This window comes from Leptosomus discolor, chromosome 7 (genome assembly GCF_034619465.1).
Source record: "Leptosomus discolor isolate bLepDis1 chromosome 7, bLepDis1.hap2, whole genome shotgun sequence".
Taxonomy (NCBI): domain Eukaryota; kingdom Metazoa; phylum Chordata; class Aves; order Leptosomiformes; family Leptosomidae; genus Leptosomus; species Leptosomus discolor.
This window is the reverse complement of record NC_141397.1, coordinates 53,629,288-53,654,502: the sequence shown is the minus strand read 5'-3', so window position 1 is coordinate 53,654,502 and position 25,215 is coordinate 53,629,288. Positions and strand designations below refer to the sequence as shown.

Here is a 25,215-nt window from a genome sequence, read left to right as displayed (position 1 = left end):
AGGCTCTTGTTTCCTTTGCAAGACAATTCCCAAGCTCATATTCTGCATAGCTCCATCATAGTCAAAGCTATGGTCAGAATAACGCTTCGCATGACTGGTTTCTTTGCAAAACATGAGTTTTGCTGCTCTGTCTAGGATTGAAGTGCTGCAGCTACTGAGGCTGGTGCTGACTCTGAGCTCCCTTCCCCATCTCATTTCCCACTCCAAATAGTTGATAATTTTCACTCCTGGCAATGATGCTCCAGGATGGAAGCACATAGGGAAGCTAATGTCCAGGTGGAAGAACGGTGGCGAGTTATTAGATTGAATATGAAGTCCTAGAGCAAATGAACAGTGTGTTCAGCACTGTATGCACTGTAGACATACAAAAGAGGAGGTTACACCTTGCAGGGCAAGGGCTGGGAGGGTAAGCTGAGGTATGCTGGCTGGCACACTAGCTGCAGGAAAGGTTGTGTGAACTCAGGATTTGTTGGGTTGCTCTAACTTTAAACCAAGAAACTGGAGGGGGGGGGGGGAAAAAACAATGAACAAAACAGCTGAGGACTGGAAGGGTGTTTGAAGGATAGCTGGAGCTGGGGAGTACAAAATTACTGCCATGCTGGCTTTTCTGTGCCTGAGGCTCATCCTTACATTAGCAGTTCTCCAGCCGTACAGCACAAGACACCTGCATTCTGCTTACGGACCGGTACTGCTGGCACATTCATTGGGGATGCCATTTAATTCTGTGCTCATTGATGTCCTTGATATTAGCCAGGACTGAGCATCATTGCTTGAAAGCAGCAGGGACAGCAAGCTTGGTTCTCTAGAAGCCTGAGCTGAGGATGTAAATGTAGATAGAGATATTTCCATGACATCTTTTTTATCTTTTTTTTTTTTTTCCCCCCCCCCCCCCCCTTCTTACTTCATGTGCTGCCTCTCCCCCTGGACCTTGCTGTCTTCAGGTCTCTGGCTTCTTTTTTGTGTGAATTTCCTGTCTGTTATGGTGATTCAATTGCTGCTTTTGCCCTCTCTGTCAAGCACGTTCAGAGTGAGAGGAGAAGTGGTTGAGTCAAATGAGACGTTAAGTCCCAGGGCAGAGCTGGGAAGATGGCTAGGCTTCCTAGCGCCCTGCACCACGCATACCTACCATAACCCGAAGCACCACTTCATGCTGCTTTTTCTGTAGTGGCAATGCTGGCAGCACCTCTACCTAAATGCACAGAGAAGGTCCTGCACAGAAGACTTCCACTGCGGGGGACATGCTGTCGGTCCTGACACAAAGCCTGTCTGCTGGGCCATAATGCAGTGTAGCATGTATTACAATGTGCCATTAAGAAAACTGTAGTTGCCAAATGTTTCTGTTTTTACATAAAGCTATTCCACCGAGGTTGTTATCTGATTTTTCTCTGGTACTGAGAAAAGCAGTTGAATCAGACAAGAGACCTTGTGGGTGGAATACATTATGTCCAAAAATCAATCATAAGGTAAGGGAGGAATAGAATTGAGTTTATTTACAGTCCGTTGACTTTTATAGTTAGCACCATTTATTAGAGAAGATGAAGAAGAAGAAGAAGAAAATTAAGCAGAGGGCAGGGAAATGTTTCTTTGTGATATTTTTGTGCCTGGCAATGAAAAGAGATGTGTGTACAAGCTGACAATTTATCTTCTGCCCTGAAGAGAAATGACTTGTTCTCAAATGGGCATGAAATGAAATAGTGCAGAACACGATAGGAACTTTTCTGAGTAAATGGGTCAATTTCCTGTCATTCTCTCGATAATTGTATGTAGAGCACACTAGGCTCCAAACACTGGCAAATGTGATTTTTTTTTTTAATTTTTTTTTTTTTCCTCCTGTTATTTTATTCCTCTTGTAAATGGGTGGAAAACATATTCCAGTGCTGGCACTATTATAATCAGCTTTTGCCGGTGGCTAACAGCAGTCCATTTTCGGTGAATGCTTATTACCTCCAAGCAGTCCAAGACACTACATAATAACCCAGCACTGTGTAGACTGGCACTGCTAGCAACAAGATGTAGTTAGAAGGACTCTATTGCAAATGCCCCATCACAGCAGGAAATTTCACTTGTCCCTTTATCTTCTTTTTCCTAATTGCAAAATAAGCCCTGGTGCTGTAGCTGGAGAAAGAGCCTTGTTTGCATTCTGAAACTTTCTGGTGTGGTTGGGGGTTTTCTGCCTCACTGTCCCTTGGTAGGTTGATGCATTTTCCTCCACTTACAGCAGACCTAGCTGTTGCTGAGGGGACATGGATTCAAGTCAGACCCATTGAGGACTGAGCTGGTAATTTTACTTTGGCTGTTAATTAAAAGTAACAGAAATGCTGTAACAGGTGTTCAGTGGGTGATTATTAGGGCATCTGTGGCAGATTGGGTAAATCTCACTGGTACAGGTTAATACAATGACAGAGCTTCATGAGTGCCTTTGAACCTTAATCTGAGGAATCCTTTAGGAAAAGAGGGAGAATGTTATAGGGTCAGCTCCAAGGAGCTGGATTCTGGCTGTGGGAATATCTGGATAGATCCCAAACACTTGATTTCACTAACTCTCTTCCCTCTTAACTCCAAGCTAAGCAAGGCCTAGACTTGTCCAGCCCATCTCATCATGCATACCATTATGCTCCTACTTGGAAGTTATAGGAAGGATAAAAACCCAATCCCAGCCTGATGAGAACTGCAGATACTGGAGCTGTGATGCATCGCCTGATGGGGCAACACAGCCCTGAGAGAGCTAAAACCCATCACTGCCTCTCCAGTGACTTAGGGACATGCAAAATTGAAGAAGAAATGTATTTCAGCTGAAGATAGTTGGGAATTTCTCTTTTCACCCCAGTTACGCCCCAAACAAAAATCTGAATCACATGTTTTGAAGGATGGAATCTATGAGCTTTGAAAGGAAACCCTAAGAACAGATATTTTTCTCCCCACTAGTGAAAAGCTGCTTCTCAAAAGTGTGTCAGGATCAGACATTTCCCATGAAGTTTTCATTTAGGAGGGTAAGTCAGGGGCATTTCTGAAGCTTTAAACAGAATACTTTTTTACCAGCCCTAACTACAGCTCTTCTGAGAATACCCCCCAGTGTCACCTTCATTCAGTGTGTGCGGGACAGGTTTCACTGCAATACAAGTTGGGTTGTGTCACAGCTTAAAAAAGGCTATTGGAAGTTTATTTTTTTTCCCCCCACTAGGATAGGAAGATGGCATCTTCTAGTAGGTGTCTGTACGAACGGACAGGTCTATTTTTCTTATGTATACTCTTGATGCAAATGAACTGGAAGTAAGGATACCCACAGGACAGATCTTCAATAACTTCTGCATCTCCTATCAGGAGAGGAGAGGAATTCATGTAGCAAACCCACGCTGTGAATCAGCAGTTGCTAAAGTATGCTTACAACTGCTGGACAGAGTTGGCCCCGCTTGGCTTATGCGTAAGGCTGCAGCCTCCATGCAAGTCATGAGGAACTGGAAGTAAATGATCTCTGACCTCCGTCAGCAGGGAGCGTGGAGAAATGTGCGCTGTTTATTCCACCTGTCTTTGGAAATGTGCAGCCCTGAAGGACTGATTCAGAAGACAGTTATGCTCAATAAATCTGGAATAACTCAGCTGCAGGGGATAGGATTGGCCCACTGTAAAAGCCACTGGGAGAATCAGGTCAGAATTCAGCCGTGCTGCTGCTTTGACCAGAGAATAAGATCTAGTGACTCTTACTTGGAGCAAAATACAAAAAGATCAAGGGCAGAATTAGTCATTTTCCCCATGTTACATAACAATATTTTAGCAAACATTCTTCTCCCTGAACGTTTAAATACATTACTTAAATAATCACTGAAGACAATGTGGTAGTAATATGTTCCTTATGTGTTGGAGGCAAAGCATTTATTCTGGTTTTACTTTTGCAAAATGTATTAAACTACTTTTTTTTTTGTTGATGTTTACACACAGGGAGTTGTGGGGGGGTTGTTTTGGTTTTTACTGCTATTTCTTTAAGGGAGCACATTTTTTGTCTGATTTAGAGACAGCTGGATTTCTCTTAAATGGGTTTGATGCTTGTGGTGGAATTCATTCCAGATAACTTCATCTAGCTACAAGTCGCATGCTTGGTCTCACATGCATGTCTCTTGGGAGTGATGGTGGAGACTCATGGGTACCTCTCAGGGAAGAATATTTTAGCCAGCCCTACCTACAACTCTCTTGCAATCACCCCAGTGTCGGTGTCACCTTTGCTTGGTGTATTTAAGGCAAGCTGCATCTGAGTACCTAGAAAGTAGGTTTTCCTCCACCTATAGCTCCCACGAGGCCTGGGGGTTTAGTCATGCTCTAATTCACTCTTGTTCAGGGCTGGCTCCACCAGAAAAGGCAGTTCTGACCATTTTCTTTGACACAGTCAAGAAAAGAAAGTGGAGGTGTGGTATGCCCAGACTGTTTTATGAGATGTATGTGGTTAAGGAACAGGCCCTGGAGATGAGTGACACAGGCTTTGAAACCTCCTCAACTGGAGGGCAAAACCACCCCAAAACTGCCCTTCCTGTGAGATGCAGGGGACATGAGCAGAGAGGCTGCTTGGGGAGGGGTCTTGCTGCAGCTCTGGCTGAGGCCAGCGTGCAGAAAATACCCTGGGATGCGCAGGGCCAGGGAGAGGCAGGGAATGGCTGGAAGTGCTGATTGGGAAGATGTGGGTCAGGACTGTGCTTGTCCTTCTGTCACGGGCTCCCGACCTGCTCCAGCCTCCCACGTGGTTTTGCACAGGGCTAATACTGCTGACTGTAAAAAGGGGGTGGAAGAGGGTCTTGCTTCACAGGAGATGTGTGGTGGCCACTGCAATGGGCATGGCGATGCTGGAGGGGTGCAGCTGTATGGGCTACAATGCTACCTGTGGGGAAAAGGTGGGTTGAGGAGGCATGGCACGATTTCTTTGGCTGGCTGGCTGGCCAGGAGGGGTTCTTATTGTCAGAAATTGATTTTACTGGGCTTGGAACTTGAATTAAAAAAAAAGTCTATATTAACTCCAGACAGAGATGCACCCTGGAATCTTGGAAACTGATTCACTGCTGGCTTTGGGAGGAAATTTTGGCTTTCTAAGTTACAACATGACTGATATGTTCTATTTGTTTTTTGAGAATCTTTTTTTTTTCATGCTCCCATGACTCAAATCCATTTGAATTTTTCCTTTTGAACCATGTGTTTGTAAGCTCTGGCTAGCGTAGCATTGCATTTGATATTCTGGCGTTGGGCAGTGGAGGATGGAGGAGTGTTTTTCCACTGCTACCACAGCGGTCTTCAGCTCAGTGTTGCAAAGCACTACTTTTAGCACAATCCACCACACTCAGTTAGGCTCTGACACTTCCCAGGAGGAGCAGGCACGGTGATTTTGATCCACCAAAGCCAGCATTGCTGAACAGAAACACTACAAAGAGAGGCACAAGCCTTGCTCCTTACTGTGGCATCTTTCTGGCCTGAAAAGTACCACCTCCTCCCCTGCCTGAGTTTTGCGGCTCTTCTGTGCTTAAGCAGGGTCTGACCTTCAGTGACATAATTGGGGTGGGTGTCACCTTCACCCACCTTCAGGCCCTGTGCACAGTCTCACTGTTCAGAGCACTGACCTGAGATGTAGGATATTTAGGGCTGACTTTGAAGTGAGAGTTGGAAGGCAGCCCCTTGGTCTTCCCTCCCTGCACTGCAGGATGCAGATGGTTGGTGTAGGCATCTCTTGCTTTCTCCTGGGTAAGCATTTCTGCTTTACACAGGTAAATATTTGCTGGGCCAGAGAGAGACAGGCAGAGGAATTGATGCTATCACTATAAGGTCAGGGTGTTTGCTGGAGGGAGAGGACACTAGCCCTCCAGGCACGCTCCAAGAACACACTGCAGATCCAGCTCTGCAAACGAGAGGTACAAGGGCATGTCCCGTTTGTGACTTGCCACCAGCCCCGAGTCTCCAGCCAGCTTTGAACAATCAGCGCGTGAATGGTTGTGTGAATGTCTGGTGATGAAAAATGGAGGCATGTCAGGGACTTTATTGAAAGCCTGCGTGTTTTCCCTTCCTGCCATCCGCACCAGCTCCCCAAGGGCTCTGAGAACTGAGTCTCTAAGCTCATTTACTCCCTTAGGTGTTGTTTAGGCAATTGGGCAGGCCTAGTGAGGCTCTCTGGGACATCCTCCCCGTGTGAGGAGCATTACCACCACCAGGGTGCCACCACGGTGCTGGTGCCTAGTGGGAACACAGCCAACACATCTCCTGATCCTGGGAAAGGATTGGAGTCCACCTTGCTTTCTGGGAGCTGGGTTGTCTGCAAGGCTAAAAGGGGTGGAAACTTATTTTTGGTTGTTGCTATCAGCTGACCTGGCTCTGATACACTCATGTAAGTGGGCAGCATTTTCACATCCATACTGTTCGCTCTAACATGTCAAACAGCTGATGTTTTTGCAAGGTTTCCCTAGCTCCTCCCTCCCTCCCCTTTTCTTCTGTATCTATAAAATAACACTGCTCTAATCCAGTTTGACTCAGCAGGATCTCTTTCACGCTGGCTAAGCCCCATATATAGGCATCAGTTCAGGGAGGTGCACCAGAACGCTGCAATATTTTCCCTAACATTTTGTTTAACCAGGATGACATTATTCAGACAAATTAATTCCTCCAAGACGTAAACTCGTTCTGACTGAGTGCTGCAGCAGCCTCCCTGAGAGCAACAAACCATGATCTGACATCTTAACAGCTCTCTGCACGGTCAGGGGGGAGTCTTACATAAAAGATCTTCAGCTGTGTGTATCTGCAAGGTGCAGCTGCCCCTTTCTGTTGCTAGATTTCTTTTCCAGCAGGTTTTGGTGAAAAATACTGGTTTTTAAGAAGTGAATGGGATCTAAAGTACAAGCCATTTTGGAAAATATCCTGACATATGAAAACAGAGGGTAGAGACTACCCTATCCTCTGAAATCCTTGCCAAAGATTTGAAAAATGGGGGTCTACTTCTGTCACACTTCTTCCATTATGCATTGAGTTCTTCTTGCATGTCTGAGCTAGCATGTTCCTACACAGGATTTACAAAGCTCAGATGCACGTGTAGCTGATAACTCAGCTGTATGTGCCAAATGGCAGCGCCTGTAGGAAGGGGAGAGGAAAATGTATCCAGCCCTTCATGAGTCTGCCAAAAGAAGGAACCTCCTGATGTGCTTCATGGGGAGGAGGTCCCAGCATGGGAAAGTAGCCCTGTGATGCTGCTTTTACCCCATATAGGGTATGTATGTGCAGGTGAGCTACACTATGCCCCCGTGTGACACCATCTATTTGGGGTGACATGGCCAGGCTGCTAGAGCTGCATTCAACCCTGAGGTGTCCTGTCCACGTTCCCCGAAGAGGTTTTCCTGGTGCTCGAATTACCTCTTGTACTGGGCTCTGGGAGCCAGCTGGGAAATGGCTTTTTCCTCGTCCTGCCCAGAGCATCATTATGTCTCTTCAGGTGCCTGTCAGTCCTTCCCCTCGGTGCTTCCCTTATCTCCTAGATCGATAATCCAGCAGGTCTGCGTGCTGGCCTCAAGTGTGCCAAAGCTGCTGAGAGTGCCCTAGAGAAGGAGGAAAGAAGTGAGAAATCTGGCTAACTTGAAGTGGCTGGGGCTAAGCTACTTGAACACAGTCCTGGGCCCATATCTCACAGCCCTTGCTCCTACTGTGAATTCTTCTGCTGCCTTATGTCTGTTTTTTGCTCAGCTTGAATTGCTTCACTGTGCCTTGGTTTTACCTCCCTGAGAAATGGGTTGATATTAATCATTTGTTCATTGAGACTTGAATGAATTGACTTCAGAGGGCTTAGCTGACTGGATGGCCACCGTCTTGGGGTTCTGGGAGTTTATTCTAGCTGAATTTCTTTTCTACACCTTACCATCTCCTAAGCTAGCCAGAGCAGCTTAGAGTAAACACGTTGTCTTCTCTGCAGCAGTTTATTATTGACAGAGGGCATCACTAGAGTTTCCTGGTACTCCATTTTAAGTACCTTAATGTAATATCATCACCATTAATTCAAACCGAGTTAAGGTTACAGCAAATAAGTGTAACATCCAAAAGACACTGAATAATTAAAAAGGTTTATAAAGTGCAGCTTACAGAAATGGAGTTACAGATACATAAAACTGCCTTATACTTAGATTAGTTTCAGAGGTTCCCCTTGCTCTGTATTGGCTGTTGCAGTTTCTTTCCAGTTTCTTCCCCAGGGATCTTTCACATCTCTTTCTCCTGGTTCTGTTTGTGAAAGGTTTGGCATTGGCAATGCACTTTTATACTATTTTGTCTTTTGGGGGACAGTCAGTCTCCAAGCTCTCTCCATGCTTCCAGCCCTTCTTCTCTGCCTGATGATTTTGAGCCCTTTCTTTGTTGCAGAAGTAGGCTTGACCAGTAGCTTTGAAAATGTTGTCACTCAAATTTGCCTAAATGCAGCTATCACCTACACAATAATAACCAGGCTCAGCTTGTTGCTTTCCAGGGGCTTGTCAGAGTGATTAGCAATTATCTATATTTTTTTTACCTGTAGTAAGGTAAAATAGTTTTTCCTCCTGTTGAAGCAATTATTAAATCTTTCTGGAAAACCTTTTATACACTGAAGTTTTTATTTCATATAATCATGTAGAGTAACTACCACACATTATACAAACCCTGAAATGCCATTAAATCACACAGCTCATTAATGGCTTCTGCTTAAGACTACCTGTGATAGTAACCAGGCAGGCTGGGACAATACATCTGTCCCCCACCATGTCTTTGGGACCAGTGCAATTGTCCATACAAGAGAAACCGTATGAAAGAGCATGGCTGAAATAGATTTCTGGTGTGGTACTGCAGAGCTGTTATGTATGATAGTGCTTGATGCTTATCTGTAATCTGTTATTAGCAACAAAGAAAAAAAAAAACTGCAGATAAAATGAGTGGATTAGTAAAATGTCAGAGCAGTGGAATGGAGGGGCATGGACTAAAGAAAATCCTGCACTTATTCGAGCAACGTTGGTTTAATACACCGAACTGTGAGGCCATCTATCTGTCCAGGAACAAACCCACCATCTTCTGGCACAGCAGCTGTAGTCTCATCCTGCAAAGTGCCTTCCTTTAGGAAGGCGCAGAGCTTTCTGTACAGCCAGCTAAGCAAGCCTTCCAGTGTTGTGGCAAAAAGGGCTGATACCAGCCCTTGTAAAAGGCCTGCTTGTGAAGACTGGAGAAGGCTAAGTTGAAGAGTGATTTTTATATCAAGTTCAGTGTTGGTGAGAGAGTGGAATCCCCTGTCTAGTCTGCTGTCCCTTACAAGGATACTGAAAGACTGAAGAAGGTGGAGAAAAGAGACAAAAGTGGGAGGAAAAATACTTTAAAGTGGCTTCAGACAGTTTAGTTTCTCAGAGGTGGTGTGATGTAATGTATAAGGCGATGTACTGGCTAATAAAGAAACTTTCATAGTGGTGAAAGGCAGAACAATGGTGGAAGCAGTAGCCAAACACTCGCAGTAGAAATGAGACAAACAGTTCAACAGCATGGCTGGTTACTACTGGAACAAAAGACTAGTAAGTGATAAGTCTGCATCTCTTGATGTCTTCAGACTGCATCTAGACGCTGCCATGGAAGTCTTGATTTAGTCAAACCTGTAAAGCACTAAAAATCGTAAGTGGATCAGTTGCCAGGGATTCTGCGCAGAAATAATGTTGTGATAATGCCAAGGACCTCCACAAACTGTGGATTTGGGGTAGAAGGAGTGGTGCCTTGCTTTGTTTTCTTTTGTCACATTCACAAAAGAGAGCAGAGAGCCCAGGCATGGTGGGAAGATGGGAAGCATGCACATCGTATGCTGGCAAGATCCCTGTGTCCCGTACATGGCACTAGCTAACACGTTCCTCCTGTTAAACTACTGCCATGGCAGGTCCAGATGTCAGTAACTCCAGCTGATACAGCTGAAGAATGATGATTTATGGCCCCTGGAGAGAGATTTGTCTGCCTTTGTTCAAGGAGCGCAAGAAAAGCGCATAGAGGTGGTGCTTGGGATGGTCAACCATCTAGGTCAGAAGATGTAAAAGCTGGTGTTTTCAAAAATTGGCCTCCTTTCTAGCAATCTTGTGGTTTGTCCTCTCCGTGAGAGACTATGGGGTGCTTTGTTTTTGTTTTTCCAAGACGCTGAACATACCCCAACTCAAGCTTCAGGCACGGAGTGTCTTCAAGAAAAGGCAGTTTGAATTAACCACCCTAAAATATACAACACCCCATCCCTGAGGACACTTTGCAGTGTGTGACTGCGAGTGACTGGTAGTTAAAAGGAGAGTTGTACCCAAAATGAATTAATTGACACATCAGGCCCTGAAAAGATCAGCTCTACACCCAGATGTAGTCTTAGGAATGCCAGGCAAACAGTGGAGTTTGAAGTGCATGGAAGCAGGAGAACTAAATTGGAAAGACAGGTCTTTGGTATCCAAGCAGTATTTTCTCACCAGATCTCAAAGCACTTTTACAAAGCCTGGTAAGAACAAGGATATGTGGGGTCAGATGAACCCTGGAGTGAGTGCTTGGTTTTCAGTCATGCATTCCAGATCTCAGCTCAAATATTTTTGTGTTGGGTTTCTTTCAGAAAAGTACAGAAAGACCCTGGAGCCAGAAATACTGTATAAAACACGCAGGATAATTAGCAACCTCCTGGAAACATGTGCAACTTTAATAAAATTTAAACTCCAGTTCCTTCCCACAGGTGGAGTTCAGCAGTACTGTAGGCAATATGCACAATTAAGCTATTTTTATGCCTCTTCATCTAAAAATGTGAGTGTTAAAACATATGTAGGTAAAGCAAATGGAAAGCTTAAACCTGCCTGCGTGCCATACTCATTTGAACTTGCTGCATTAGCTCTGCAAAAAGCCTGGATTGCTGCTGAACCAGTGTACTCAAATGAAGAGTTTGCAGAGAGAAATGTCTTCACCTACAAACCTGGCTTCTTAAAAAGCCCTGTGACTTTGCAGCTCCAGAAGATATTGACTTTCCCTGCCAACCACAAAGGGGAATAAATGGTTCTGGGAGGGCTCAAGTAATTATACAAAGTGCCTGGATCAACCTTTCCATGGCGATCCTGTAGCTACTGGTCTGATGGCTTAATAATGTGCTTCTGAAATGGCTGATTTCCACTGCTGTTTCTCTCTGGGGCCAGATTTCCAGCAAGACTCCTCAGCTGTGCTTGCAGAACTGGCAGGAGGATGCTTGCTGGGCTCGTGCTGCATGTGAAGGAGCCAACATTAACTTCTCCATAGGAAAACTTGCAGGTAGGGCAGAGATGGGCTATGCTGCCCCAGTAGCAAACTTGGAAAAAGAGAGTGGCTCGGGAAGTCCTATATCGCTTCCTTGCTCCCCACCCTTCACTGCCATGCCCTGTCCCTCTGTCCTTCTCCCTCGTCTCTTTGGAAGATGGCGTGGCAGTGTGTGCAGGGAGGAAGCACAGTAGGGTAGTATGGTCCCAGCAATAAAATGTGTTTCTTTCATTAGGAGACCAGCAGCACTTCAATTGTATCACAGGTCCATGAGCCACGTGTTATTACCAGACTGTCTTGTCCCAGCTGGATCTGGTCTATAGTTAGAGCCTGATGAAGAGCCCTTCCTCCTGTTGTTCCTAGTAGGTTCATTAAATCAGCAGCTATGGAAAGATGTGGGCCATACCAGTTTTACTTTGTGTGAGGTGCTTGGGAAAAAGGGCGGGTTGGGTTACTCTGGGTGTTCAGATGTTCTTGCTGGGGAAATGTCAATTTCTGGCCTTCAGAAAGGGAAGCTGGAAGTAACTTCTGTTAGGATGGAGATGAGCAATTCAGTGGTTATGTTAACGAGAAACAACCATTGGAGCAGGTGATCTCAGACTTTTTAGAATACTGAGTGAAGCACCAGAGCACTGTCTTTTCCACTGTTATGGAAAGAAAATCCCTGTAACAGAATGGAACAGTTACAGAATAGAATGATCCTGGAATAATGTTAGTTTTTCCTGTATATTCCATAACCACTGTGATTTCAGCCCAGGAGTCCATACAGTGAGAGGACGCTATCAACTGAAGAATGGATACATTATGTAATATCTATTATACATTCAGTGTGTTTATATAAATGCCCATTTCTTATGTAACTGTGTCAGCAGGAAAATAGCGAGGTTGGACAAGTTGGTTTCTCCTTCTGTTGCTGCTGTGCTTTGCTTGTTGATTCTTGAGCATTGTCACAAGACTGTGGAGTTTGTGTTACTGCTGTGCGTGCTCAAGTGAATCTCTTTTCAAAAGCTCCATTCATGTTTGGGTCTTGCTGTTTTTTCTCAACTGATATTTCTTTCTTTAAATGTAATATTTGGCTGAAAGCCATTGATGTTGCTTTCACAAACTCAGGAGTAATCTGGTTAGTATATATTAGGGACTGACAGTTGGTTGATTACCACAGTGTTCAGTGGCTGTGCTTTTCAACTTTAAATATCATCCAAGGCAGACTTCTCAAGTGATGTAAAAGACTTGGTAAAGAAATGACAACTGTCAGCTTGATTTTCAGTCTGCTCTGCTCTGATATAAGCCTTCCTGACAGCTCAGACCAATGTCCTTCATATTCCAAATTAATCCAAAATTTTTTGTGGTCATGAAAGGGAAAGAAATTACTTTAGAGTGCAGGTTTCCTTCTCTGAACATCCTTAACTAACCCTGCCAACACCAGAGAATTACCACCTACTCAGGCATGCCCATCTGCTCTTGATGGCAACTCTGCATTCCATTGATTTTGCCATCCAAGATCTCTATATCCAAGCCTCCATGTTGTCTGTCCAAAATAAGAAAACTTTTTTCACAAGAAGCCTTAATTTTTCTAGTTCGAGAGCAAGAGAAATGACAAAAGGTTAGACCAACTAGGTGGGCAATTGAGTTGCAAGGAATCTTCTGACCATCAGTCCCATCACTGTGTCTTGAACAGAAGAGTGGCCCAAAGCTTGTAGTTTACTTTTCACACGTTGTTCCAGGAAGGCACTGATCTATAGTGTGGGTATCAGTTTCTATCTTGCTGTGGATGAGATCATCTGATAGTGGAGGAAGGCAAGCAATGGATGGGTTCTCTGGGTGGAACATCAGTCTCCAGCTAGAAAGCAGATGGATTTTTGCTTTTCTCACATCTCACTTGATTTCTTTGGGAAGTTCTCTTACCTGTGCCATGCCTTATCTGGATTCTTCTTACATGGCTGTCTCCATTTTCCCTTTCTTTATCCCTTCCTTGTTCGTCACTCTTACCTCAGCAGGTGGCTGAAACTTGCTTCTCCAGACCAGGAACTGAAGCAAACATCCAGGTCATCTGAATTAAAAGAATAGGGATGTCATTGCATCTAAAAATAATCCCAGTACCTACTGGGTGATATATTTGGCCCTGGATTTACTCAGCAGCCTGTTACCAATTAGAGTCTGATTCTAGACAGAAGGATGGGTGTTGCTCCGGGGGATAACTCAATTCAAACCTCTGAAGAAATCCTGGCCTGAAAAAAAAAAATCCTGGTCTTGGTGTAGAGAGGAGAGAGTATAGAAACACAGTTCTTGCTTTATATTGACTTACTAAATTCTGCTTTCTGTTATTCTTGACAGTGGCCAGTGCTGGTTGCCTCTGGTCCCTGCCCAGTGTTTAAAATATGTCTTTAAAATACGCATTTCGCTCAGGAGGGTTTCTTCAGGAAATAGGAAACCGCCTTTTCTGCTCCCTTTGGAAGGACCTCAGAGCACCCACAAAGTTTTTCAGCCCTCGTATTCCACACACAGATAAGTCTCCCGTTGCCCTAAAGGCTCCAACACGTTCTTCTTACATCAGGGTCTTAGATGCATTTGGCAACTCTTTAAGAAACACATCAGGAATTTGGGAGAGTCATATTCTCCCTGTCAGTAGAGAGTACGGGGAGTGTTTGGGTTGTGGGTTTTGGTTTTTTTTTCCAAGCTTTATACTGGATTATGTTATCTATTAAAAGCAGTTATTTTTATGCTGAACTGTTGCCATGGCCTGTATTTCACAACTTGCACGTATACACTGAAAAATTATTATCTTGCACTCAAAAGGTGTTCCAGTGAAAGCTCCGTGAAATTCTGTGCAAAATCTCATTACCTTCTTGCTTGTTTTTTGGTTTGGTTCCGTTTGGGGAGCAGTTTATTACAAACACCAAAGTTGGTACCTAGAACTACCAAGAAATAGAGATGTCACTTCTGTCAGAGCATCACAGGCCTCCCTGTAGTTTACTAAACCCACTCCACAGATAATGTGATGCGCAGAGGTGGAAAATAATGAAATGAAACCTGAGTCACCACTGAACCCAAGGACAGAAGCCAAACACCCTTAGTTTCCAGTGCTCTGCCCCTACCACTAGAAAACATGACTTTCTCTTGTGACTTGTATGAGAGATTCAGGAGAAGCTTTGCATTCTCTGTAAGCAATTTAGGTGAAATGGGAAGCTGTTAAACTGATATTCAGCTGAAATATTTAACCTTTGGTAGCTATTAGAAGCAACTTAGAGATGCCCTTATCTGTGACTTGAAATAATCAGGGGAAAATGTGTGCCTTTCCTGTGGCTTAGAGAGATGAGGTTTTTTATTCTTGAGGAGTGAAGGGGAAGGATTCTGTCTTTTTTTGTACAAACTTTAGAAGTACCCAGGCTCTCAAGTAGTAGCCCTGTCTTTTTCCCTTGGTTTCTCCAGGAGATCTCTCTTGGAGAGCAGAGAAAGCATAGCACGCCAGCTTTAAACACGTTATAGTTAAAAGGCTGGTGGTGTTCAATCTGTAACCAAGAAGAGCTCAGCTTTGCTGGATGCTAGTTTACTGACAGTTTCCAACTAAAATTTGATTTTCATGTTAATCAACAAGATTCCATTTTCTTGATGGTTTTTATGTCACAAATTCTTGCACTGCTCAGACAGTCCTTCAGGAAAAGCATGGCAGGTGAGAATTCATTTCTAATGTAAAAATACCAAGAAAGAGGAGAGTGAGGCGAACTATAAATAACCACCAAGATGTCACAAAGTCAGTCATTTTTTCCTCCGCAAGTCAGCTTTAGCAGTTAAGGTCAAGATAACATTTCCATGTCAATGGTCAGTTACATCAAAATTCTAAAACAGGAAGATTGAATGGAATTTTGGATTTTTTTTCTTGTATTCTGCCCAGATTTGACCAACTTACAGTCTCTTTGGTCTGCCAGCTAAGAGTTCCAGTGTTATTTTGGTTAAGCTCTTTGCCAGAGTGGCAGCCTTGGATTGGAGCATCAGGTTTATTAAAGGGTATGAAATTAAATTCTCTACCAAAAGAAAAGAAAAAAAGACCATTTCTTGCTGATAGTCACTTCTTTATATTTCCTTTGATGCAGTTTAGTTCGACTTGAATTTTAGCCTAACAATTTGCTACACAATTTTGTTTTGTTTTCACAAAGTTCTAATCAGTTTAAACTGCAAGTGGTTTGAAATGCCTCTCTAACAGCTTCCTCGGCATTGCTAATTAAGCTTGAAATCTCTGTGTTGTCCACAATTGTATCTAAACAAGGACCAGGGTCTATCTGTTCACTGTTTGCCACATCTCCCAGCTGCATGTAATTCTGCTGCCTGCACAGAAAGTAATTGCAATAGGAGAGATCTTTCAGTCTATTTAGGCAAAACTCCCAGGGTGGCATACAAGGTTAGGCACATCAAGTTTTGAGGGAAGATACAGATTTGATGGTGAGAATGCGTAAGGCAAGCAGTGCTACATCTATAGTGCAAAAACCGGGAGCACTTGGGCACAGGGAACAGCTTTGCTTTATTCACAGAATGGCAGGGGTTAGAAGGGACCTGCTAAAGCAGGTTCACCTAGAGCAGGTCACACAGGATTGTGTCCAGGCAGGTTTTTAGTATCTCCAGAGTAGGAGACTCCACAGCCTCTCTGGGCACCCTGTTCCAGTGCTCTGCCACCCTTAATGTAAAGAAGCTTTTCCTCATGTTGAGGCAGAACTTCCTGTGCACCAGTTTGTGCCCGTTGCCAGATGTCCTGTCACTGGGCACCACTGGAAAGAGCCTGGCCCTATTCTCTTGACACCCACCCTTTAGATATTTATAAGCGTTGATAAGGTCCCCTCTCAGCCTTCTCTTCTCCAGGCTAAAGAGCCCCAGGTGTCTTAGCCTTTCCTTATAAGAGAGATGCTCCAGCCCCCTCATCATCTTTGTAGCCCTCTGCTGGACTCGCTGCAGTAGTTGCCTGTCCCTCTTGAACTGGGGGGCCCGGAACTGGACACAGTATTCCAGAGGTGGCCTCACCAGGGCAGAGTAGAGGGGGAGGAGAACCTCAGGCTAACCTCCTTCGACCTGCTATCCAGACTTAATGCACCCCAGGATACCATTTGCCTTCTTGGCCACAAGGGCACATGGCTGGCTCATGGTCAACTTGTTGAGTACCAGAACTCCCAGGTCCTTCTCTGCAGAGCTGCTCTCCAGCAGGTTGACCTTATTGAACTATTATTAGGTTCCTCTCTGCCCAACTCTCCTCTCTCAGATCTTGCTGACTGGCAGCACAGCCTTGTGGTGTATCAGCTGCTCCTCCTAGTTTTGTGTCATCAGCAAACTTGCTGAGGGTACACTCTGTCCCTTCATCCAGGTCATTGTTGAATATGTTGAAGACTGGACCTAGTACTGATCCCTGGGGAACCCTGCTAGTTACAGACCTCCAGCTGGACTCAGCGCCACTGGTCAAAACCCTCTGAGTTCTGTCCTTCAGCCAGTTCTCAGTCCACCTCACTGTCTGCTCATCTATCCCACACCTCCTGAGCTTACCTATGAGGATGTGATGGGAGACAGTGTCAAACGCCTTGCTGAAGTTAAGGTAGACAACACCCACTGCTTTCCCCCTGTCCACCCAGCCAGTCATGCCATCATAGAAGGCTATCAGATTGATCAAGCATGATTTCCCCTTGGTGAGTCTGTTGATACTCCTGATCACTTTGCTGTTCCCCCGAGCACTGAGTTATGATTATGGTTTGTAGGTGCTCTCACCTGATGTGTGAGTGTTAATAATAGGTAAAACTGAAGGCTATCAAAATCTGCGATGTATTCCCCCTTGTCCCTCAGGAGCAAAGGTAGTAGAATATAATAGTTTTTAAAACTACCAAGGTTCACTCTAGTCGAAAAAGAGTCCTAACAAATCCTTGAGCCCATCTTTCTGCAATTGGCAAAGCTGGAGGATGATTTATCTGTAGGTGGCAACCCTAATGGTAGAAGCAATACTAATCATCTGCAGCAGGGCTGCTGTTGTGCGACAGGGTCTGGGGATTTCGGCAGTAGCTCTGTGCCAGTTTGCCTGAGCTGCAGAAGCCTTGAACAAACTGTTTACCTCCGGCATTCTGGGAGGGATTTTGAGGGATTTCCTTCAAATTAGGAATCTTTGAAAATCAGCATCTTTGTGCCAGGCGTTGTATTATGCAATGGTTTGAAACAAGGGCCAAAGGTCTGGTCATGAGCTCAGGATCTCCTTGGATTGAAGAATTCGAAGATGGAAACTGCCTTACCAGATCATCCCTCCCTGCCAAGGCAGGCTTATCTCCTGTGCTCTGCTGGTGCTGCTGTGCTTTACAGATGGTAATCTCTTCAGCGCTTCAAAAGCCTGCCCCAGCTTAGTGGTTTGATATTTTCCACACTGGATGAGGTACTGGTGTAGTGTGACTGACTTCACGTGGTTATACCGGGGTTCATACCTGGTGTGTGGTGTGGTCAGCAGTGCTAACAGCAAGCACAGGTTGTGCTTACCAACATTCACAATGCCTTGTTTCAATTTTGTGTGGGAAATGTGCAGCTCCTCTTTTCTGGTGGCAGTAGACAAGATGTGAGAAGGTTTGGAAATGCAGCTTCATGACAATGAAAATTACTGAAGGAACAGGAGTTGATGACCAAGATTATAACGATGTCCTTTTACATAGTAGTTGCTAAGGATGCTTTCAATTGCTTGGCTTACTGTAGTGTTGCATGCAGCTATAATTATTGTTGTTGAAAAATGACATAAGCATAGACTTTTTGTTCTCCATGCTTTTTTAAAGTCAACTGTAAGTTAGAAGCCTTTCCCCAGTATTACAATACTTTACTCTTGCAAATTGCTGTAGCCACATTGGAGCACTCTAACAGCTCAGATGCTGTTCCCTGGTAATGTGCCTCCCAAAGTCAGACCTGGTTGACTTTTGAGGCATGTGCAATTGTTACAGATAAGAAAAAATGAGATTTTGCTGTTAAAAATACCTTATTTCCATCAAGTAACCATTTGGGCACACAAACTACTTCACAAGTGTTTATCAAACCTAACAGGATATAGATTCTCACTAGAATATCCAACTTCTACAGCCATTTTATTTACAGGCCAACTGAGGCACAGAGCATGGAAGTGCTTTGACTCTGACAGTTGCTTGGGAGAAAAAACAGAAGTAAAATCCAGGCAGTTTATCTTCCAGCCCACCAGTTTAGAGCACAAATCCCTCATTTGTTGCATTCATGAGCACTGCTGTTTTAAAGTGACAAAGATCTCTGTGTTGTCAGAGCAAGGAATGTACAGAAGATGAGTAGCTTTGATTGCCAGAAAGTAGTTAAGTAATTTCCAACATCAGGCTTCTTGTGGATTTTTAGCTGGAAGGAGTCAGTGTGGTTGTGGTTGGACACTGAGCCTGATGTAGAGCAGATCATTCAACCCTGACATTCCTTCATCACTCTCAACTTGGTGGTACTAGATATGGATGTGGGTCTTATCTAAACTGGTACTGAGCAACAGAGAACTCGCCCTGTGCCTGCATGTGCTGTTCCAAACATTAATTATGTTCACTGTTAAAAATACATACCTTTCTCCAGGTAGTATGGCCAGCTTGTGTGCCTGCTGGATCCTGCAGCCTTCTCTAGGCTTCCTCTCCAGCCTTTAATATGCTCAGACAGTGGCAAAGTCATCCCTTAGCCTTCACTTGATAAGACAGCTATCCTAAGGAGCAAATGGAGCTTCTGCCTCCTCTCACTGTAGAGCATATTTTGACATCTGCATATCATTTGTGAAGCATTTCTTAAGCTCTGTTCCATTTTCATCGTGGCCTTTATGTTATTGCACATTTGTGGACTCAATTGCATGCCATTGTCATCTTTGCTGCTAACATAAGCCAAAAAATATATGTAGCCTTTCTCTGATAGTTACAGGGCAAGGGACTTCTTCACCCTGTATGCTGAGAGGACTTTCTGTCAGATTCACCTCCAGCTGCTCTGAATCCAAAAATACAAAGCTGAATTCAGTTTTCCTGACAAGAAAAGAGAATTCCAGCAGAGGGGAAGCATGCCAGCCATGATATTGCTACTGTGCTGGGAAAGCCACTAAAAACTGAGCCGAATGGAAGAACTACTTGAAAGCCACTGAATACAGCATCCTCCCAGGCCTGAGTCTACACTATGCAGCTGGTAGCTGTATGCCCAGCTCAGACCCGTATCATGCTGGTAATGTTGCATGGTTGCCAATACGATTTATTCCAGTATCTTCCCTCCCTTCTCCCAGCAAAACAAACTATACTAGCTAAGGAGCGCCCTCGCTGCTTACCACTGTGTCTGAATTGGGGCATTTTGCCAGGATATTTTGAGCTGTCAGGGGTCACATCTCTTGCCCCAACACACTGACGCAGCTATGGTAAGTAATGTGGCCTGAACATCAGCGAATAGGCCAAGATGCTTCTGCAGGGCTCTCCCTTGCTGGACCTACCCCTCTGAGAGAGCAGGAAGGAAAGGAGAGTGTCACCCACTGCTAATAATAACTGGTAAAGCTAAGTGAGAAAGGTTGACTTGCACACACCCAAATTCTCTGCTCAAATATGGAGGAAGGAATTTCATGCCAGCTATTAGTGAATTAAATGTTGTATTTGCCAAGATTTACCCATCTGTGGAGATAACAATTGGGATGGCTGGGGATTTGGGAAGGGGGGGCGGGGGGTGGGAATTGGGATTTTCTGTTTTTCCTTTTCTAGAAATAATGCCAAAAAAAAGGTTTTGAAAGTGTTGAAGTTACATCTTGATACTTAACCCCTCCACCAATATCTGCTTTATATTTAATTTATAATCCAACTATATATTTTCAGACCCAAAACCTAAATGAAACCATTTGAAATTATTTGAAGTGCAGTGTTTCAATTGACCTGATCTAATTTGGGGTTTATAAATTCACCAGACTTCTTGAGATTAAAGTGTTCTGTCTTCACTTAAGTATGGAAACATTTTCAAGCCTCAGAAACTATCCCACAACAGGGAAAATGTCTCCTGCTCTACTCTCCTTGCAGTCTGAGGAAATGAAGAATGGAGTCACAAGATTTAAAGCAATTCACTTACCGCACTTTACTAAGTTACAGTTCAACTACAGTAGTTGACCACGTGCCTGTTTTTAGCACAACAGTCACTTTTGATTCCCACAGCTAATACCATCTCTGCTGTGCAGTCACTCCAAAAAATGTGTTTCTTCTGCAGTGCTCACAGAAAGTGAGTTCATGTCCTTGTGTATGAGTTGCCAATTTATTGCAGCAACTTCCCTCCCCTCTCCCAGCAAATTAAGGTATACCATGCTCATGTCCCTGTGTGTGAGCTCTCCTCGGTCTGCTGTTCAGAGTGCAGGAGAGATTATTTATGTTCATTACAGCTCCAGATGAATTGCCAACACAGAAGAAGCAATGACTATCTCTATGTGGCTTTTCTTCTGTGTTCATTGCTAGGTCGTTGTGGAAGGGTCCTTGTGCTGCCCTATAGTGTGAGCTGCTGTTGTCACCCAGAATTTGGTTATAAGGTTATAATCTACAGTATTAGGGAAGCAGGATGAGCTGTAGCCCACAGCCCTGCAGCTCTGCTCCCTGAAGCCATTTGCTAGCTTTCCATCTGGGCTATGAAGTCTTCAGGAGGGGATTCAAACACTTCCCACTTCCAGTCTTCAGTGGCTCTTGCACCCCAGAAGTCTTTTCCAGAAGTTTGGATTTTCCCTTTTTGTCCTGTGTTTAAACCACACATCTGCAGAGCAACTGCCTTTGGTTTTCTGTGGTTTCTGAAGAGACAGGTATTGCTATAGGGAAGCCCTCAAACAGCTCCCACCACCACTTGCTATCAGATACTTGTTCCCAAGGAGCTTGTTGGGTTTTTTTGATGCTGATTGTGCTGTACTCGTTTAAGTCTCTTCGTTTTTACTTGCAAGCTGATGTTTGATGTCCTGATCATTTCAGTTCTTTGCTTGGAGTTATTTTTTCTTCAGTGGTATATCAGGGGGCATTATTCGCCCCAGGTGAGATTCTTCTTTGCCATGCATGAGCAGATCTGCCCTCAAGAGATGTGGACCCAGAGTCAGCCTTTAACATTGGGTCAACCTTCCATTTACAAATGAATGGTTCCCCATCCTTTTCAAACCCCCAAATTAGTTGGATTTGGAGACACAAGTGTCTCTAAAAAAGAAAGGCGCTCCCTGCCTCTTAGCCAAAAATATGGGAAAAGGATGGTAAACTTTCTTCTCAGCCCATGCTGGATTTGTGGTCCTTATTCTTATGACATGAATTTGACCACAGCTCCTAGGTCTGATGTTTCCTAGCTGATCTTTATCTTTCTTCTGTATGCCTTGCTTTGGTCCTCTGTGTATCAGATGCAATCAGCTCTACCTGTTGATTACACTGAGGGCTGGCAATGGCAGCTTGGGAGAAAAGAAAAATAGGGCTGTTAGATATTCCCCCCTGCCATCTTGCTTGGCTTTCTGAAGGTCTGGAAGCTCCAGGAGGTGCTAGGAGAGGTAGCTAAACTGTGGAAGAGCAAAATCAAGAAGCCAAACTTATAATCCTACAGGGATGTTATTCCCATAATGTGCAGAAATACCTTTGTGCAGGTTGTTAGCTGCTGGGGCAGCACTTAAGCATGTGGGATAACCTGATTAGAGAATCAAAGAAAACCCTGTTAGCTCCACAGGCCAAATCCTGCCTTACAGCAACGTGATGTCAAATGGGTGTGAATCAAGGAAGCTTTCCCTTTGGCATCTTCTGGTAACACCTTGAAGAGAAGGGTCTGAGCCAGGGTTCTAGCAAGAAAAGAAGCTTAAGCAAATACACTCCCAGACAGGGAGTGAGCTGGAGTCTGAAAGTAATGACTTTGTTTTTCCTCACTGGTACAGACTTGGAAGGATGAAAAGAATAAATTTCTCGGGTCTGATTTTCAGGTTGTATAGAAGGCTTAATCAGGAGTTGGTTAATTTAAAATGCTTGTCTTGCTTAGCTGCAAGAATGTCACACAGTGTGACTGCGCTGAAATTTGGGAGCAGAAGATGTGTGTTTTCTGAAGGCATAATCCAGAAGCATGATTACCTGCTGTCCTGGTCACTGCGAAACACCCACCAAAGTCAGCGTTAATGAGAGCTGTCAGACAAGATGATTGTAATGATCCCTTGTGGTCTTAAACCCTGTGTGTCTGAAACATGTGAGTAGGAGTTGTATCAGATCCATAGTGAGAGCATTTCTAGGCCACGCTGCTTGGTGTTAAATCGCTTTGCAGGGTGGATTGCAGCTGCAGGTTTCTGCCCTGTTCTCAGTACCAGGTAGGCTGGGCTCAGTGTTGCTGTCTGGAGCGCTGTTATGTCGGCTGCAGTAGCAAACCTGGGGAACTGCTTAGCAGATCAGCCCCCAATAGGTAGGTAAGCTGTGAAACTCCCGGCCATGTTGTGGGTGCTCAATGTTTACCAGAATTCAAAAAGCGATCAGGAAAGTTCATGAGAGAAACATTCACTTGAGGCTAAGTACGGAGAAGCCAGGCTCTGGCTCAGAAAGTCCCTAAGCCAGAAATCTCTGGAGGCTGGAAGCGTATCCTAAGGAGTTGCTGTGTTTTGCTTGCCCTGTTCTCATACTTTGGCCTCTGTTGTTGGCAACTGTTGGAAATGAAGCAAGCAGTGACTTGGTGAGGCAAACGCTCCATACCTGTGCATATTTAGAAGGTGTCATAGCAAATGCCTTACGAGTGGCACAATCTTCTGTCAGTATCTGCAGGTATGCTGCATTCCTTTCTTGGTAATATAGAGAACTGCATGGATGCAGACTGAGATGATGTGATCTGCTTATGCAAAGCAAAATGGTAAATTTGCCAGGTTATTTCTCCAAGGAGAAAATTATTGACCTTGCTTTTTCTGGCATACCAGCAACTGTTATAACGATGATGATGGTGACAGCAACCAGACAGAAAGGCCAGCAATAATTCTTTCCTGCCTATTATTACAAGGCGTAAAGCAAAATCCAGTCTGAAACCAACACTAGCCTGGCTGTGCTCTCTTTACAAATGTATGAGGCGGTTCTCATATGGGTTGAAATTCAGGACTTTTCATATCAGCTTTTCCAAAAACAATCCTTTTGCTCTTCTGATACAGACCTGTGTATTTCTGTGTTTGTATCTCTCCAGTGATTTGCAGCCCAGAGATAAAGTCCGATAGCAAATATGGAGTGTAGAAGTAACCTCTCTGAGCTCCTGGGTGATTCATCTCCTGACAATATATTTTGGCTGCACATGTAAGGGCTGGATGTTGCCCCTAAGAGCATTGGCTCAAAGAAGCAATAACAATGTGGTCAGTCAAAGCACTACTTTCCCTGGGAATTTTGTTATATGAGGAAGCAGAAGAACTTTAATCTTCCTCTGTTTGTCAACATGATCTGCCTTCCAGCAACTTTTTATATTTCTGTCCCATTAGATTTTTTTGTTTTCCTTTTTTTTTGTCCCTCCTTTTTTCTGTCTATCTTAATGAGAATGAATTTTGTAATCATAGACTTTCTACCTCATCTACGTTTCAAATGCTGGTTGATAACATTATTTGATAATTCCAGATGCATCAAGTAAGAGTAGTAGGTGAAGTTTGCTTTCCTTGAAGTCCAGTGAACTGACCCAAATCACTGCCACAGATTCATTATTTGCATCTAGGTGGGTTGCACCCTCCATTTGTGGCATGTGTCTTTAAGGTGCTTGCTTTGAAAGGATAAGTTGCATAGGTGGTGTCAGAAGGGCTGGTGTGGCTCACAGACAGCCATCTGAAGCAAAATTATCTTTGTATTTCTATAATTAACTGCAAGGGTGAGTGAGGGTTGAAATGAGATGAATCATTCAATGGACCCCACTTGAAAGGTGGGGAGTTCTTTTGGCTCTAGTGCTTCAGGAGCAGGCCAGTATGTAAAACCTGTGCAGGAAGGATCATGGCCTTACAGCTGGTATTTCACAGTCATTATCTCAAGCATCGAGGGCCAGAGGTAAATGAACAGTTTAAGTCATCCTGAACTCCTGTGCTCGCGATGCTTTCATTGCAAACACTTCTTTGTTCTCTCCCCAGACTCGACAGCAGTCTCCATGGTGGGAGAGGAAGATCAAGATTTTCTTACAAGGCAGATAAATATCCTTTATGGGAGCTGTATTGGCAGAGCAGTTAGGGGATCTCTGTGTAGCCCCAGGAGTTTGCACTTCAGCTTTGCACTGCCTGCTCTGGAGGTTGTCTTTAATAAACTCAGCTGCAAAAGGTCATTCAGACTGGCCAGTGTAGGGGCAAAAACTGAGGAGTGCAGGCTGCCTAACTCCATCGTGTGCGGGAGTGCAGGCTGCAGAAGCTGCAGTGTCTCAGATAAACGATCAGAGGTGGCCCATCAGGTGGGTGTATCAGAGCTGCTGAGAGAAGGCTCTGGTTTGTGTTCTTGCGCTATACTAAAGGCTTGACGCAGGCCCTGTGCCGTTGTACTCTTTGACTGTACTGCACTTATCTAGAAGAAATGAAAGTACTTAAAACTTCCATGTAGACCAGCAGCAGCCTCCAACCCAGCTGACCTTTGTCAATGTCCTGCTGAGGTGGTGCTCACATCTGTTGTGTATATTTTGTTTGCAGAACACACTGGAGCAATGCAGTGTCTGCGCAAAGCCCATCATGGAAAGGATCCTCCGAGCCACCGGGAAGGCCTACCATCCTCACTGCTTCACCTGTGTGATGTGCCATCGCAGCCTGGATGGGATCCCCTTCACCGTGGATGCTGGTGGGAACATCCACTGCATCGAGGATTTCCATAAGTATGGCCTAAGCTGCTGTCAGTGGCTTTGCTTATGGTCTCTTTTGTCCATAACAATCCTCCTTTTTTTTAGTCTGAGTGCCCAAAAAGATCTGAACCCTCTGCCACTTCCTCCCAAAGCTCTTAAATAGTAGGCAGAGCTTTGCTCTAAGCAGGCACACCATGGCATACAAGATTAATT

The 25,215-nt window shown here is 44.4% G+C and overlaps 1 protein-coding gene across 4 annotated transcripts in view; it reads left to right on the top strand.

The window, feature by feature from the left end:
• The window catches only part of LPP (LIM domain containing preferred translocation partner in lipoma), a 208,259-nt gene that overhangs the window by 178,193 nt on the left and 4,851 nt on the right, over window positions 1–25,215 (top strand). For all 4 annotated transcript variants that reach the window (XM_086468075.1, XM_086468078.1, XM_086468076.1 and 1 more), the window contains one exon: window positions 24,857–25,035. In XM_086468075.1, coding sequence (XP_086324201.1) covers window positions 24,857–25,035 — 179 coding nt within the window. The remainder of the gene's footprint in view (window positions 1–24,856; window positions 25,036–25,215) is intronic.